This window comes from Euleptes europaea, chromosome 10 (genome assembly GCF_029931775.1).
Source record: "Euleptes europaea isolate rEulEur1 chromosome 10, rEulEur1.hap1, whole genome shotgun sequence".
Classification (NCBI taxonomy): Eukaryota; Metazoa; Chordata; class Lepidosauria; order Squamata; family Sphaerodactylidae; genus Euleptes; species Euleptes europaea.
Genome location: NC_079321.1, coordinates 52,862,161 through 52,879,459, shown reverse-complemented (window position 1 = coordinate 52,879,459; position 17,299 = coordinate 52,862,161). Strand labels below are relative to the sequence as shown.

General features: G+C 45.0%; 1 protein-coding gene across 2 annotated transcripts in view; it reads right to left on the bottom strand.

The window, feature by feature from the left end:
* Window positions 1-17,299, bottom strand: part of ORC3 (origin recognition complex subunit 3) — a 58,446-nt gene that overhangs the window by 26,651 nt on the left and 14,496 nt on the right. For both annotated transcript variants that reach the window (XM_056856145.1, XM_056856146.1), the window contains exons 5-9: window positions 16,612-16,716; window positions 14,935-15,089; window positions 12,802-12,938; window positions 9,829-9,988; window positions 8,734-8,847 (exon numbers count right to left, since the gene is read on the bottom strand). In XM_056856145.1, the coding sequence (XP_056712123.1) occupies window positions 8,734-8,847; window positions 9,829-9,988; window positions 12,802-12,938; window positions 14,935-15,089; window positions 16,612-16,716 (671 nt within the window). The remainder of the gene's footprint in view (window positions 1-8,733; window positions 8,848-9,828; window positions 9,989-12,801; window positions 12,939-14,934; window positions 15,090-16,611; window positions 16,717-17,299) is intronic.

The window sequence follows — 17,299 nt, the reverse complement described above, 5'->3', positions numbered from 1 at the left end:
ATACGTAATCGACATTTGATCCACTGCTGATCCAACTTATTTACTCCAAAGAATCAGATACTGATTCGCAGCAAGATAAACTGATGCTCAGCAACTCAGCCTACTAGAGTATATATAATTGATTACAAACACAGATCACACATCCATAGTACATGCACTAAGACTGCAGAGTTAAGAGAACAAAACCACCTATCATCTGGAGTCTATGTAATTGTTGAAAGATTGCTCTATAAATCTTTTTTTTTAAAAACACTACATAATTTGTCTTAGTATATGACGTCCTATTATTTCTATTCACTCTCTCTTCTGAGAGTATAAATCAGCCAAGCCTTGGTTGCCAAGCAACCTTTGCTCATTTCAGTATTGAAATTCCAGGCAGAGTTCTCATTTAACTATACCCTAACAATATGCTAAAGGTGCAACAGCTTCACTGTACGCACAGAGCTCCATTGCCCAGAAGAGCTTCTCCATTCATTTACTTTTGGGAAGCAAAACTACATGGGCACATGTTCACCCACTGCCTCCACTGAAACAAATGGTGTGGCCTTGAGAGCAAAGAACTCTGTGTGTGCATGGCCAAAGTATGGGAGACAGCACTGAAGTCAGCAATACCCTGAACAGAGACTGCCGCCAGCAATATTCATCAGCTGCCTACAAATTGGGGGGGGGGGGGGCACCGCTCTGACATGCAGTGTGATCCTGCATCTCCCATTCGATGCAGAAAAACAGTGTTGCACTTACCTGTATCTGCTGTTCATCTAGTGGTCCTCCGTGCAGGCACACATGGGTACTGCGCGTGCGCAGGCCAGCAGCGGATCTTTCTGACAAGCTTCTGGAAAGGTCTGATATAGGAGCGCGAAGCCACCCCCCCACCCCCCTCTGTCTCAGTCCGAGCCAACGACTCTTCCTGCCCAACTGGACCCGTGACGAGGGGGAGGGGGAGCGCTCCTCCCTCAGTTCTCAATCTGCCATCGCGGAGCAGCCACTCTGATGAGTGACAACCCACAGCAGGGACGGAGGGAGGGATGTGTGCCTGCACGGAGGACCACTACATGAACAACAGTTACAGGTAAGCGCAACACTGTTTTTCATCTTCGTAGCCTCCGTGCAGTCCCACATGGGAGAATAGCAAGCGATCTTACCATGGAGGTGGGACTGTGGCTGCTTAACGAAACAGTGCGTGCAATATGGCTTGTCCTACAGCCACATCCAACTCTGCGTCCACGTCCATAGAGTAATGTCGTATGAAGGTCTGCAGAGACGACCACGTCGCTGCTTTACAGATGTCCTTCAAATCAACCTATGCTGCAAAAGCAGCCGAGGAGGCTTGTGACCTAGTGGAGTGGGCCCTAATGGGAAAAGGGCACTCTAAACGGGACTCCTTGTATGCTAATCTGATAGCGGAGGAAACCCATCTGGATATGGTTTGTGGGGATGCTTTCTTCCCCTTATTCGTACCTTTGAAACAAAAAAAAAGATTGTTATCTATCCTGAAGCCTAGAGTTCTGTTTAAATAAAAAAGCAAGGCTCTCCTAACATCTAGGTTATGGAGAGTCCTATCCGTATCAGACTGTAGATTTTGGAAAAAAACAGGAAGAACGATGTCTTGAGAGACATGAAATTTAGACACCACCTTAGGAAGTCTAAACTAGGCCTAAGCACTACTCTGTCTGAGTGGAATTTTGTGAATGGGAGGTCATGTCTCAAAACGCTGATATCACTCACCCTTCGGGCTGAAGTGACGGCCACCAAGAAGGCTGTCTTATAAGCCAAGTATGACAGATCGCAGGTTGCCATGGATTCGAATGGAGGCCTAACCAACCTGGCTAACACTAGGGATAGGCTCCATTGAGGAACTGGAGGAGGAGTGGGCGGAAACAAATTGTTCAGGCCCTTCAGAAAACGTTTGCTATGAGGATTAAAGAATAAAGAAAATGAGTCAACACCATAATGGAAAGCCGAAATGGCAGCCAAATGTACTTTAATAGAAGAGTTAGCAAGCCCGCCATTCTTCAACATTAGTAAATATTCAAAAACCTTTGGTAACGGACAAGATTCTGGTGCGAGACCCAAAGAACTAGTCCAAATAGCAAATTTTTTCCATTTGGAATTGTATGAGGCTCTAGTAGAGGGATGTCGAGCCACAAGTAAAACATCAACCACTTCCGATGACCAAATGTTTAAGGCATTATCTACCATGCTGCCAGTCGCAGGGTGGTAAACCTGACCGATTAACAGTAGGTCCGCTACGTCTGGGAATAGTTTGAGCTGACCCTTGGAGAGAGACCAAAGAGTGGGAAACCATGGCCTTTTCGGACAATAAGGGGCGATCAGGATGGCATGTTTCCCCTCTACAGCCATCTTGCCTATCACCTTGGCTAGCAGGGGAAAGGGCAGGAAGGCATAAAAAAGACCCTGCCAGGTGAGCTGAAATGCACCCCCTAGGCATCCTGGGTCCTTGGCAGCTCTTGCACAAAAGGAGGCACATTTTGCATTTTGTGCTCTTGCACAAAAGGAGGCACATTTTGCAAACAGGTCCAGAGATGGGGGATCCCATTCCTCGAAGATTTGGTAGAGGAGGTCCCCTCTGATGGACCATTCGTGAACATCTGAGCCCTCCCTGCTGAGGGCATCTGCAGTAACGTTGTCGCATCCTGCTATATGTATGGCCGAGAGTGTGACTTGATGTGCTATGGCCCACTCCCATACTAGGCATGCCTCCCTGCACAGGGCCCGTGACTCTGTTGCCTCCTTGTTCGTTTAAATAATATTTTGCTGCCATGTTGTCTGTTGCAATAAGAATCCTGGATCCAGAGACGATGCCTGCGAAGGAAGCAAGGGCATGTCTGATTGCCCGCATTTCAAGCACATTAATATGTAAAGTACCATCTGATTGGGACCAAGTTCCCCTAACCGTGGTCTCCCCGAAATAAGCCCCCCATCCCTCGAGGGACGCATCAGTAAAAATCTGGTAGTCGTGTTGGTGCACCCCAAATGGGATTCTCTTGGTGAGATTGCCCTCTAAGGACCACCACTTTAAGGATGACAACACAGTCCTGGGAATAGACATACGTTTCCACTGGGGATCCACATTCAAAGTAAAATTGTCCAAAAACCATGATTGTAAAGGTCTCATTCTAAGTCTAGCGTGTGCAACCACCAAAGTAGTGGATGCCATGTAGCCTAGGAGTTTCTGGATACGTACAGCAGGCTGTAATCTACAGGAAGTAAAACTATGAACCATCTTTTGAAAAGTCCTTGATATAGGGAGGAAGGCCCTGCCCGAAATGGCGTCCAAATCTGCTCCAATGAAGGAGACTTGTTGGCTGGGTTGAAGCTGGGATTTTTTCTGATTAACGATCATACCCAGAGCCTTCAAAGTTGATGTTACTAGGGATATTTTAGACTCTAGGTCAGAGGAGGAAATCCCTGTGATCAACCAATCATCTAGGTAAGGGTACACACTACAGCCCTGTTCAGCTAAGTGTGCAATGATGACGGACACGCATTTGGAAAAGACCCTCGGGGCAGTAGCCAGTCCAAAAGGGAGGACATTATACTGAAAATGTCGGCCAGCACAAGAGAATCATAGAAAACGTCTACATGATGGGCAAATAGAAATGTGGAAGTAGGCTTCTTTTAAGTCTACAACCACAAACCACATCCTCTGCGAGAGTAGAGGACTGATGTCCTGAAGAGACAACATGCGAAATTTGCACACTGATGTGCTTGTTAAGGTTCCTCAAATCAAGGATAGGACGTTTCCCCCCTTTTTTTATTGACAAGGAAATATTTCGAATAAAAACCATTGTGCAAGTCCAAAGGCGGGACCTCAGAGATCGCCCCCTTTGATAAAAGGTCTTCAACCTCATGGACCAATTGTGGGGGATCCTGTCCCCTTCGGGAGGAGAGCCACAGGGAGGAGACGATTTAAACTCCAAAAAATAACCGTTGTTTATTATAGTCAGAACCCAACTATCAGTGAAAATTGCAAACCAAGAACTATAAAAACCGTGTAACCTTTCAAAGAATAACAGTGAACCCTGTGGACTCCTCACAAACCATCAGGCTTGGACTTTTCTGCCCTGATTCCTGTCAGAAGGGAATTGGCCTTCCTTTCTGCCTTTGGCTTTTGAAGGGAACCTCTTATGATTGGGTTGGGAGTAGAAAGGCCTAAAATTTTGCTGTTGTTGTTGTTGGGGCCTCTGTGAGGAGTGTTATCTATAATTTCTCCCTGTATACTGTTGAAATCCCTGTCTAGGGAAATATCTTTGTCTGTAAGACGTAGAAGGCCCTGTTTGGGTGATACCCAAGGAGCGGGCGGTGATACGGTTGGTGCGAACCTTGTGCAGAATATCATCTGTTTGCTCATTAAAGAGGCCCCCTTCGTCGAAGGGCAGATCCTCAATTCTGGTCTTAATCTCTGCTGCCAGTTGAGAGGATCACAACCAGGAATGCCTTATTCCTGAGCCCATGGCTCTAGTGGTGGCATCCACCATGTGCTGGGCTGCATAGAGTTGGTTCCTACCCAACCTGATGCCCTCCGCCTGCAAGACTCTTCCTATTGTCTTTTTGTCATCAGGCAGGAAGTCTAACAGTTGGGCAATCCTATCCCAAAGGAAGACCTGGTACCTGAACATTAGAGCAGAAAAATTAGCAACCCTAAAGCCTAATGCTGCAGATGCATAAACTTTCCTGCCCAGAGCATCCAATTTCTTTCCCTCCTTGTCTGAAGGGGCAGATTGGGATCCTGCCTTGCCCTTAGAAGGGAGGACCTCAGGCACCAAGGAGTTAGTTGGGGGGTGCCTATACAAGAACTCTGCATCTTTTTCTGCGACCCTGTACAGATTCTCAACCTTTTCAACAGATGCTACAATAGACGCGGGTCTCGCCCAATTACTTGCGGCGATATCCTTCAGCCCCTTAACTAAGGGCAACTGTATAGGACCAGAGTCTGGTGAATACAGGATGTCCATGATCGAATCCGATGGCTTAGGATCCTAAGAAAAAACCTCTATCCCCAGCGACTTGGCCAGTCTCAGGAGTTGTTCGGTATAAGAACGAATGTCCTCAGTTGGGGAAAAAGGGGAAAGATCCCCTACTGTCTCATCCGGAGGTGGAAGTGAGGTGGATTCTGATTCCCTCTCGGAGTCGATGTCTTCTTCCATACCCGCAGGTAAGTCATGGGTCGAGGAGTGGAGAGGATGAGATGTCGACGATTCCTTAGTTAATGGCTTTGAAGGTAGGTAGTTGTAATTTCCCTCTTTTCTGTGGTTGTCTTGGGTGCAGCATTGCCAAGAATGCGAGCGGCCGCAGCAGGTATGACCCGATTGGCAATCATTGAAATGGGAGTGAGGCATTCTGCCATCATCTGGCATCAGCAGGATTTCAATAACGTCCTCATCTGAGGAAGCCGAGAAATAGATATCCCCCATCAACGGCAAAGGGGTCCGAGGCCGCTTGGTGGGATGAACTTCTGCATGACGTGGAGAAGAGCATCGGGGTCGAGGAGACGCTGAGATACGGTATCGAGGAGTGCCCTGGCGTGGAGACCCAGAGGAATCCCGATGTCTCGGCGAGGGGGAATGGCGACGACGCCGACACGCAGGGGATCTATAGCTGTCAACCTCTAGGGGGCGGAGCCGATGTGGACGCCGAATGACGCCGAGTCCCTTCCGAGGGGAGGGCTCGTGTCTGGGCTTCGGAGCTGCAGGCAATTTTTCCGATTGAGCATCCTTCGAAGTCGAAACGTGTTTTGACTTCTTTTTACCCTTTTTGGCTGGAGGTTCTGAAGCCGCCCTCACTTGCGAGGGAGCTGGACCTTCGACGGATTTTGGTGCGGGAGTTGGGACCGAGGCAATGGAAGGGGAGCAATCATTCTTTGACTGGTCTCCCGGAGGGTTAAGTGCCATCAGGGAATTTTCCCAAAGCGCTGCCTTTAATCGTGAAGCTCGCTCCTGTCTCGCTTTAGGAGTAAATAGTAGGCAGGCCTTACATGATGCGGGGATGTGGCCCTCTCCGAAGCAAAGGAGAGATTCCCGGTGTTCATCGTTCTGGGCCATTTTCATTCCACATTTCCCACATTTTTTAAATAAGGCCATAGTGTTCTCCATCATATATGAAGAACTACACAACTTTAATTGAGTTAAAAACACAAACGATCTCTTCCCTCAGGAACTTCAAAGCTAAGAAAAAAACGTCCTCAGTCCGTGGCGGAAGAAAGAGAACTGAGGGAGGAGCGCGCTCCCTCCCCCTCGTCACGGGTCTAATTGGGCGGGAAGAGCCGTTGGCTCAGACCGTGACAGAGGGGGTGGCTTCGAGCTCCTATATCAGACCTTTCCAGAAGCTTGTCAGAAAGATCAGCGGCTGGCCTGCGCACACGCAGTACCCATGTGGGACTGCACGGAGGCCACGAAGATGAACTAAGACTTATTTCGGGTTCAGCGAGAATCTTTCCCAAACAAAGAAACACTGGAATGCATTCTTAGGATATTTCAAGATATTTCTGGTAGGGCAGTAATATACCGTATTTTTCCGCTCCATAACACGCACCTGACCATAACTGCATCTAGTTTTTAGAGGAGGAAAACAAGAAAAAATCTTGTTTTCCTCCTCTAAAAACTTGTCTTATGGAGTGAATGCCCCAGGGAGACCAGGTCTACCCATTGGTTTGCATGGCAGTAGACCTGGCCTCCTGTCTCAGTCAGGAGGCCAGGTCTACTGCCATGCAAACCAATGGGCAGCCTGACTGTGTCCGGGAGAGGGGGGGCGGCAGGGAAGGCGAGCCTGGCCCTCTCCGGGGCCAGGATCGCACGGGAGAGGGGGCGGCGGCAGGGAAAGCAAGGGGAGGGGGCTGTGAGCTCAGTGGCAGAGCCTCTGCTGGGCATGCAGGAGGTCCCAGGTTCAGTCCCCGGCGCCTCCGCTCCCACCCGCCCCTGGCCCAGGCGAGCCGGGATCCGGCCCGTGTGCGCCCGGGGAAGGAGAAGGAAAGGCTTCAAATGGCGCGCGGGGCCAGATCCAGCCTGTGTGCGCCCAGGGAAGGAGGAGGGAAGGCTGCAGGCTGGCGCGCCAGGCCGGATCCGGCCCGTGTGCGCCCGGGGAGGGAGGAGGGAAAGTGGCCCCATGTGTGCCTGGTAAGGGAGAGGGGAGGGCTTCTGGCTGGTGCGCGTGGTCGGATCTGGCCCGTGTGTGCCCAGGGAGGGAGGGAGGGGGGAAGGCTCAAGAACGGGGGAAGAGAGGAGGGGGCATCAACCGGTGCCTCCGCCAGCCCAGCCCCCCCCCACTCGCTGCACAGAGGCCGGGTGGGGCGGGTGGAGAGCGAGACCACATCTCGCCACCGGGACGATCCGCCAGGCCCTCCCTCCTTCCCTTCTGCTCGCCAGGCCTCCGTTCAGCGGGGATCGCCGAGGGGGAAGTGGGAGAGGGAAGAAAGGAAGGCCGGGGGTGGGGGTTGGGGTAGGCCTGAGGGGGAGACATCGCCTTTGCCCGCGGGGGGAGGAGGGATGGTGGGGGAGATGGTGGGGGAGGGGAAGCTGGGGCAGGGGGGAGGGGAGCCCCTTCTGGGGAGACCCTCCTTCCTTCCCGCCCGGCAAAGGAAGCCAGGCCGCGGGTCCACTTACCTCCTGTGCCGGCCGCCCAGGAGCCCAGCAGGAGCCGCCCCAGCACCACCATCTTCGACCCCCCCCCTCGCACTTCCCGGTCCTGAAGCTCACCCCCACCCAACAGCTGAGCCTCGGGACCGGGAAGCGCGGGGGGGGGGAGGTTAAAGACTCACCGCCCCCTTCCTGGAACTCCCGGGAAGGGGGGCGGTGGGTCTTTAAACTGCTCTGCGCTGCCTCCCCAGGCAGCGCAGAGCAGTTTAACCCCCCCTTGCCGGCTCTGTGCGCCCCGCCCGCCTCCCAGCTGGGAGGCGGGCGGGACGCACGGCTCGCGTCGTTCCAGCGCGCCTAGAGCGCCTAGAGCGAATGTACACAGAGCCGGCTGTGCGCGTCGTTCCAGCGGGCCCAGCCAGCTCTGTGCACATTCGCTCCATAACACGCACTGACATTTTCCGCCTCAAAAGCGAGGGGGAAAAGTACGTGTTATGGAGCGAAAAATACGGTAACTGCTGAGAAAGGATGGCCTTCATTAACCTGAAGTCTAACTTCTCTAGCCTATTACTATTACTTCCATTCTCACCATTTATCTATTAACAACCAGTGAGATTTCTGTTGTGTGGTTTCTGAATTCTTCTCAGCCTCCAAGAACTTAATTTCCCTTCCCCAAATACCTGATTTTTTGTGCCAACACCTGGGAAGGATTTTCCAACACCACCAGTGATTGGAAAATATAACTGAATTGCCCAGTTCTCATGATCATCACGAGAGGTAGCAAACCTATGTCTAGAATGTACCACTGCAATCCAGAAACAGGTTTGTTGCCAACTCTGCTGTTTGCGACTGTAGGGAGATCTGAAGTGACTAGAAGCATTTTCATTCAAAAATGAAAGGCTAAAAACGCTAAATGGAAGACTAAAAATAAAGAGGAAGGGTTCTGGTCCTAGCCTTTCCCCCGCTACACCAATTTTCAGTGTGCAGGGAAGTGGTTTGTATGGAGAAGCATCAACTGCAGATGGAAACCTGCAGCCCATAGTCCAAAAAGAGATTAGCATCTTACCTGCTGTTTAGGAAACTAGGCCAAAGTTCATTACCACAGTAACTTTCAAAGTTAGCAACTCTTTTTGCCACTGCTTACCTGAAATCCCTTGATGAAGTTCTGAACAGAGAAATCGTGGTACAAAAATATGTTTTTTAGCACTTGTAGAACTTTCTCACCAAGTTTAAAGGGAAATTGGCTTGTCAGAAGAAGCTGCAGCAGAGAAAGGAAAAATAAACATTTGTTTATTAAAATAAGATCAAGTGTGTTTGAAGGTTAATTTTTCAAGCTGTTTTCCAGGGAATCCTGGGATTCTTCAGAAGCATGAACTATTCTTACTTTTCATTGATGCTCAGTAACGGAAAAAGTTTCCCTGAATTTCATCACTACTCCTTTGCAAATGTACAGCTGTGGGGGAGTCCTGAGAGGGTTTTAGAACATGCTCTGAGCTCACGTGGAGAGCAACGAAGAGGCCTAAGAGACCTGGCTAGAACTCTGAAAGTGTGCAACTAAGAATCTTCAAAACACATAGGGGGTTAACAATAAACACAATTCAATGCAGAACATGTTCCCTGAAGTAAACAGGTTAAAAACCAGTGTCAGGACATAAGCAAGAATAGTAGATAACATTATTTATACTTTATTGGTTACAAAATATATACAACTGGAAATGTATAATTTAAATAACTAACCTGCCCCAACTCATGGTTTCAGGCCGGGTAACATCTGGCATAATCCAACCACAATTAAGCATTTTAAATTCCATCAGTACTAACAGAAGGAAGATAAGCAATTCTCTTGCTAAATCAATAAGATTTTAAGGAGCATAAGACATTAACAAAATTCCCTTTTTCTGATTTTCACATAATAGGTTGGATTTCAGTAAAGGATTAGCACAAATGATTAACAATAACAAAACCATTTACTTCCACTATTAATCTAGCTGTTTTTATCATAGGCATTCATTCTATCAAGATATAATTAATACTTCATCGAACATAAGGGCAACCACTATTTCCTAAATGCAAACTCAACAGTAATTTGATTAACTGGGAGTCTCTGAAATGACTGGATGTTTATGGTGCCCACTCAAATCTAGCAACAATGCCCCACAGATTTTAATCCCTGCACCACTGCAATACTTTCAGCAATCAACAGATAAAATGCTTTGAAATAAGGCAGATATTTCTCTACCTTGTCAATAACGGTACTCAAGTGGTCTTTGCAGGAAAGAGACTGGAAGAGTTCTATGCATAACAAAGAGGAAACTGAGTGAGGGAGTAACTTGTGGATGATCATTGGAGAAGTGGCAATTCCAAAAATGAGTATCAGAGGAAATTCACGAATACACTGACTAAGGTAAGAAAAAACAGAAGGAAAAATAATAATAAAGTAAGCTCATTTGTATGTAACAAACTGATGGCAATAAATTTCCATCATATCACCAGATCAAAGAATTTAGCAACACTAATGAAATGAGCAAGCTTACAAGCATAATTTTACAATCCAAAGAGGAAAATCCCAGCAGCACCCTCTCTTTCCGGTAACCTTTAAATCTTTTTTAACAACATCATTTAGACCCAACAGCTTGAAAGTTAAGAAGCCAAATGCCATCCATCAGCTACACAGTTGCTTGACAACCCTATACCCACCCACCATCTGCATCTTTTTTTGCAATCCCAGGCCAGGAGGTTTATCAAGTGTCTTCTGAGCTGCCATAACATGGGTGTAAGTTGCACTGGCCTGGTCTACCTGAATGGTATATTTAAACAATACCAGTCTGTATCAAAGTACGTAGTTCTGAAGACTTAAGGATACTTAAGTTTTCTTAACAGGGGCATCAACCTTTGATGACCTCCCCTCCCCCACTGCAGCACAATGAAGTCTTCCCACTGAAATTTTGTTCCTGGAACTCAGTGCACCCTCATCATAGATGACAAAGTGGGTTGGGGGGGAGGAATTGGTGGAAACTGCCACTGCTATCTTAAGAAAAATTAAGTATCCTGACATCTATTGGAATCTGTGGTTGGCTACAAGCCACTATTTCTGAATAATACTAATCACGATGTGGTTTCTGAGTTGAACTAGTTTTATAAAGCAATAATAGCTACTAAAATTATGCAGACTCTGTAGCAAAAGAACAAGTAAATCATACTCAGTATGAAGAGTGAAATTCTTTGATCAGCGTACATTATGTACAGATAAACATTTTCTACAGGTTTTCTTACTGTGTTTACCTCAGTGCACAACTAGGGGGTCATCTTATATTTGCATACAAGTTACAGACATGTTCAGTAAAAAATAATTTTTGGTAAATGACTTTTAAGGAGGAGTTGTCTTACATTCAGGGTCACCTTCCTTTCGAGTAAATATGGTATCTGATTATTTAATTTTGTTTCTACTACTAGGAGAGGTGAAGTTGTCTACCTAGCCCTGAAACTCAACTCCTTACCCTCTGTGTCTCACATTTCATCCACTTTTGCCCACATACTGCCAGGGACTTGGTTTTTTGTTTTTAAAACACCACAAAAACAAAAAGCCAAAGTCCTTACAACACCGATTTTTGTACCCAGTAGCAACCTCTATGCATGAGTGGTAAGAGTGTTGTCTGTTGAGGTACTGGTTGAACAAACTGCCAGCTGGAAAATTTGTTTTAGTTTTCCAATTTGCAAAATATGTACAAGTTTTACTTTCTCGGTTGTATACTCCATGTCCCATCCATGGAAGAGAGATACTGGACAGATGCCCAGAAAAATCTCTGAACAAGCTGATCTAGTAGTTCACAGTTTTGATAAATATATTTCTATGGGAAATTTCTTCTAGGCTCAGAAATCGTTCAAATTGGAAGGTTTTGGTATGTGGGTTTCATATAATTGGACCTATATAAGATAGCGACACTTAAATATCCCTGAATATCTCAGAAGTGGGATGCATGAGACTATCTGATCTTTCTGAAAGTGCTTTGGTGAGAATCTCAGAAACTGTATTTTATCTTTAAACAGGAAAAGGGATATGGAATTAATTACATGTATGTATTTCTGTTTCTCATTTCATTTATATATGCAAGTATATTTTGTATGACTAGGGTTGCCAACCTCCAGATGATGGCTGGAGATCTCCTGTTATTACAACTGATCTCCAGGAGACAGAGATCAGTTGCCCTGGAGAAAATGACCACTTAGGCAATTGGATTCTATGGCACTGAAGTCACTTCCCTCCCCAAACCCTGACCTCTTCAGCCTCCACCCCCAAAATCTCCAGGTATTTCCAAAACCTGAGCTGGCAACCCTATGTATGACAGTGATTCTTTCATATTTACTCATTTTAAGAATGATTACATTGAATTTAAATAAAAATCTTAAAAGATACAAGGTTTTCACCTGACACCACGAAATAAACAAACTGCCAACTTCTCTTCAGTCAGAGGGCTGTAGCCTATACTGGGTATCAAAGAGAATAGCCATCTTGATATGGCTTTGTGATTTAGTGGTTAATGAGACCTTTCTTTTCTATGAATCTGTTTTTAAAAGGAATGCTTCCCTTAAAGGGGGGGGGCGGTCACCTGCTACAGTGTGGAATCACAAATTTGCAAACGATACAATACTTTTTTCCCTTAGGGAAATTTACTGCCCAGCTACACAACTTATTTTGTATGATCGTGCGAAGACAAAAGCAAGTGCAACCCAAGGTACCCAAGTGCAACCCGCCTTATAACTGTCAGGCAAAAAACACTTTAAATGCTATGATTGGCAGATTTTTCTCATATAGAAACCCTTTAGCTATTTACTTATTTCTACATCATGTTTCAGCAAGTTTGTTATTAAACTGAAGCCACGGTTGCTCAGAAACATAAGGTTTTTTTTTAAACCTTTACAACAAACATTTTTTACTTAAGTCCTATGTGCATTTACTGGAGAATGTCCTACTGAGTAGCTTACCTTCCACAAAACATGCATACAACTGGGATATAAATCTACTTCTGCAGTTTAATTGCACATGTCCCTTTATTCCCTGAATACAATTTAACTTCAGAGACCAACAGAGTAGCCCCCTGAGTATATGTGCTAACTGCAAAAACAGTGAAGACAAATGAAAATTTTCAATATTTCCTGCAGAGAATGGACTGGAAACAGAATAGGTTGCATTTGTAACCTCCCTTCATATTACCTGATGATAATTATGAAGTCCTGCAGAACTTTGGTTGTGAAACTTTCCATGTCCTTGAAAATAACTACAACTGGAGGTGGCTCCCAATGCCTGGATAAGATTGCTGGGTTTTCGCATGGTGTGTCAGTATCTTTTTTCTTCATGTTATTGAGTATATGTGGAAAAAGAAGTTGGAAAAAGAAGAAATTCAAATATGCCGCCTAATGCATTTTGTTGTGAAACTAGCCCCACAAAGACCCACATACCTCAGCCTCATCCTCTTTTAGACAGGCTGTCTGTCCAGTCAGAGATGCTAACTAGGGATGTGCACTGGATATGCCAAACTGAAAAAAAGAGGCACCATTTTAATAGAGCTGAAAGGCAAAGCCGAAAAAAGCCTATTTTTTCGGATCCTCTGATTTTTCAGGTCCATTATCTTTGGTGCCTCTCCTAACAAGAACCCCCAAGTTTGGTGAAGATTGGGTCAGGGGGTCCAATTTTATGGGCCCCCAAATGCAGGAAAACTGGGTGCCTATAAAATTGGACCCCTGACTCAAACTTAACCTAACTCGGGGGCTCTCAAAAGGAGAGGCACCTGCAGCTACACTGAAAATTTGGTGCCTCTACCTCAAAAAATGCCCCCCGAGCCCCGCAAAGACTTCCTGAAGAGTGCATTATTGCTGAAAAAAATTCCTACCATTGCGAGAATGATGAGAAAATTTGTCTCAGCTCAATTCTCTGGTCTAAAATTGCTTGACTGATCTTATTTACCCCCTCAAACACATGTACATAGCCACAGAAAAAAATGCCTGATAAAATATTATCTGGTTTAATGGTTCCATAAAAACCAACAAGCACCAAAATACCCATCACTAATATATCTAATTCCCAACATTACCAAGTCTGTGGATATTTAAATCCAGAGATTGGAACCATGAACAGACAAGCCAGATCTTTCTACAAACCCAAAAAATGACCCAGGTTTGCAGAAAAATCTGAAATGCCCTCAAATAACAGAAACAGTGCCTATAGCTTTAAGACACAAGTGTCCTCAGTGGACATTTTTAGGCAGCCATACAGTACTGCCAAACTTCAAGCCTTGGTTTCTATTACTAAAAGGCAGGAGAAAATGACTGGACCCTTTCCAGAGTGTTTGGACCTTTGAGGAAGGACTCATTGGAGCCAGGTCCACCAAAATCCACCAGGCAACTGCTACCACTCAACTTGAACAATTCACCCACACCCAGCTGCTTGCTACAAAAGCCAGTGGTGTATGGTTAAAGTTTCAGGATCTAGGAGACCTAGGTTTGAAACCACTCTGCCATGAAAGGTCACAGGGAAGTAACCTTGTGCCAGTCACATGCTCCCAGCCTAACTTATCTCACAGGGTTGTTAGAACAAAATGGAGGAGAGGAGAATGATGTGAGCTGCTTTGTATGCCCATTGTGGAAAAAGGCAGTCTATAAATGAAATAATAAATACAGCTGAAGAGTGGGGCAGATAAAAGGTAGATTGGTGGGTGGGAATGAGAGGAGGGAGGGAAAAGTAAGGTTAAGGGGTTTCCGGGAAGAAGGAAATAATGTGGGGGAGGGGATACAGGGAAATTGACCATGCAACTGGAACCAGCCTTGTGGGCCACCACTCAACTGGGCAAGGGAAAGCTGAAGACAACAGAACAGATAAAGTAGGTTGCCTGGTGGGTGGGAAGGAAGCAGGAACAGGGTAGATACTATGGGGGCTTTCAGAGAAGGGAAAGAGGAATTAGTGGGGGAGGGGAAGTGAGATGCCCCGTGCAAGTTCTTGCAGGTTCCCTCGTTGTCCCTACTGTTGTATAAAAAACCCACTCAAAATTAATTTTACTGCAAGTAATTTCTTCTGCTTTCCAGACTAATGCAGACATTTTCACTTCTCTATGTATCTGCCCAGCCAAACATTTATCTTTGTTAGTTGGTACGACAAACCACCTCAATCTACAGGACAATGTCATAAACAAATCCATTAAAATTAAATTAAGTAAAAATCTTAATGTATTCTAGTAATCTGTGCATTGCACCAAAATACATTACTATCTGGGAGCAAAGAAGGAAGAGTTTTGGAGTGGATAACAAACCTAGAAACAGTTATGCTATAGAAAAGGGACATTCTGAGGCTTACCTTTGTTACATTCCTGTACCAATCAGTAAGAGATGCCGCAGAGAAGCGCATCCGGTTTGGGGAAGCCTTAGAACACTCTCCCTCTTCAGATGAGTCTGCATCTATTTGGCAGCCCATCAGCTGAGCCATCAGCTTCTGCAGCAGGTGTTTTATGTCTTTATAACAAAAATGCATAAAAGCCGTAACAGGCTACATTTTTGCACATTTTATTCAAACCTGCATTTTCTCTAAATATAACCCAATTTTACTGTTTGTTTATATTACGCTGCAAATGTGGATCTCTGAAAACAAAACAAACTCAAATTCTGCACTATGGTAATTTAAAATCTGCACCAATGAAAATATGTTTTTTCCCCCAATATGAATTACTCACATTTAGCAAACATGCATAAAGTTTGCTTAATTTATAACACCAACATTCAGTGGTAGAATCTATGATTTCATGTACAAAATCCCGGGGTCATTCTGAGGTATCTCTGGTTGATGAAAAAGGCAATGAATGAGCCACCAATCAGGCTTCTCTCAAGAGAAGACAGTGGAGTAGTGCAGGAAATCAGGAGAACTTCAGGGGGCACTGCCAAACTGGGAACATGGTCACATATGAAACAATGTCCTGTCCTTCCCAATCCCTCTCTCTTGGGGAAAAAAATCTCCTTTATAGTTAAGCAGCACTCTGATTGAGTATTCTGTCTTCTCAGAGTATTCTCACTGCCAACCAGTCTGTGTAGTGAGATGCAGAAATTATCTGCTGATTTACTTTCTTGTTTAGTGGCAAGTTAAGCAAAAAGATTTAATTTCTAAGAATGAACTGAAATTAACCTACTAGTCAGCTCAATTTGCTACATAAATATATTATGCATTTTTTCGTGCTGTCAGCTTAAAAACTAGAAGACGAGGAATTATAGGGTTAAGAACACACATGAAATTATAAGAATGCATTTAATTCCACTGCTAGGCATTTTGTGCAAAATGAGTGAACACTCATGTATTAGGCTGAAGGCATATTGAGAAAGGCCAGGATAACATTTTCAAAGTCATGTTTTAATTTTAAATAGCTTTGATTCTAACAAATACAAAAAAGCTGCAGAGTTAATTGTTACAGATATAGGGATATGGTTGACATATGACTTATTGTTACAGGTATGAGGCCTTGGGCTAGACTCTTCCCCAATAATTAAACTTAAACAAGTAATCCATTTCACATTCCTTGCAAACCAGTTTACAGTTGGGGACTGAAACCTAAATTATGGTTTGTTCTTTTCCCTTTAAGCCTGTATTTCAAAATAAAGTTTAATCCTGCTTTGCAAGTTTGAAGATCCCCCCCACCCAAACTCCTGGTTCATTGCCATGATGACAAATCATAGTATGTTGTTACATGTGAACCATGCAGTGGACATTTATGAATGGTTTCTCTGAAGAAGAAAAAATCCCACACTGGGATTAAGAAACAGCAAGTTGAAAGCAATTTTTAAAAGCTATATACCAAGTTTGTTTTTTCAAGTGCAAGGGGCTCACAGGAAACAGACCAGCTTTTCCATATCCATTGAACTAATCAAGTTGGACTGTTAAATACACATTGTGGGAAACAACCCTTGATTGTCAAAGCTAATGACTAAAAGTATACTTGTATTGTAGATGCTGCCCATCAGAGTCTTTTCAAGTTAGCATAACATTTACCTGGGCATTCCTTGGACCTCAGCGACACCACAAAAGGAGTAACATCCTCCTGGAGAGCTTCTGAAAGACTTTTAAATGTCAGGTCATGGTCAGTAACATTCACACCTAAGGGAACGACAGGTAAAAATTGTGATGTTTAAGCTGGCAATAGCAACACCAAAATTTGCACACCAGACAGCTCCAACCAGACAAAGTGAAACTGTGTTCACTGCACACATACACTTTACAGATGAGGCCTAACAGCCACTTCTTAGGTTGCTTTTTCTGTAATGAAGACCTGTGTTATAAATTATGTATATTCTTGGTCAGCGGTTAGTTTCATCGCAGGGCAACTACGAAGGGCACAACTCTATTCACATGTCTATCTTGCCTCTTTGATTGGTAGTAGACTGGCAATTAGAGATGTGCATTCAGGTGTATTGGAGGCAAAAAATACCCAAAAAATACCTACTGGTATATTTTGGGTATTTTTTCAGCCAAATACACACCAGAGAATCCCCCCATACAGCTGGTTATCCCAATTAAAAAAAAAAAATTCAGGATTATTCAGGAATGCCAAATAGCTGCTGTTAAAGGGGTACAAAGGTGCCACTTTCCCACCATTGGAGGTTTCCAGGGCAACAGGAGAGAGGGGGGAATTAGGCATTTCCATTAGGCAAATAGGAGAGGACATTAGGAGAGCTGTGAT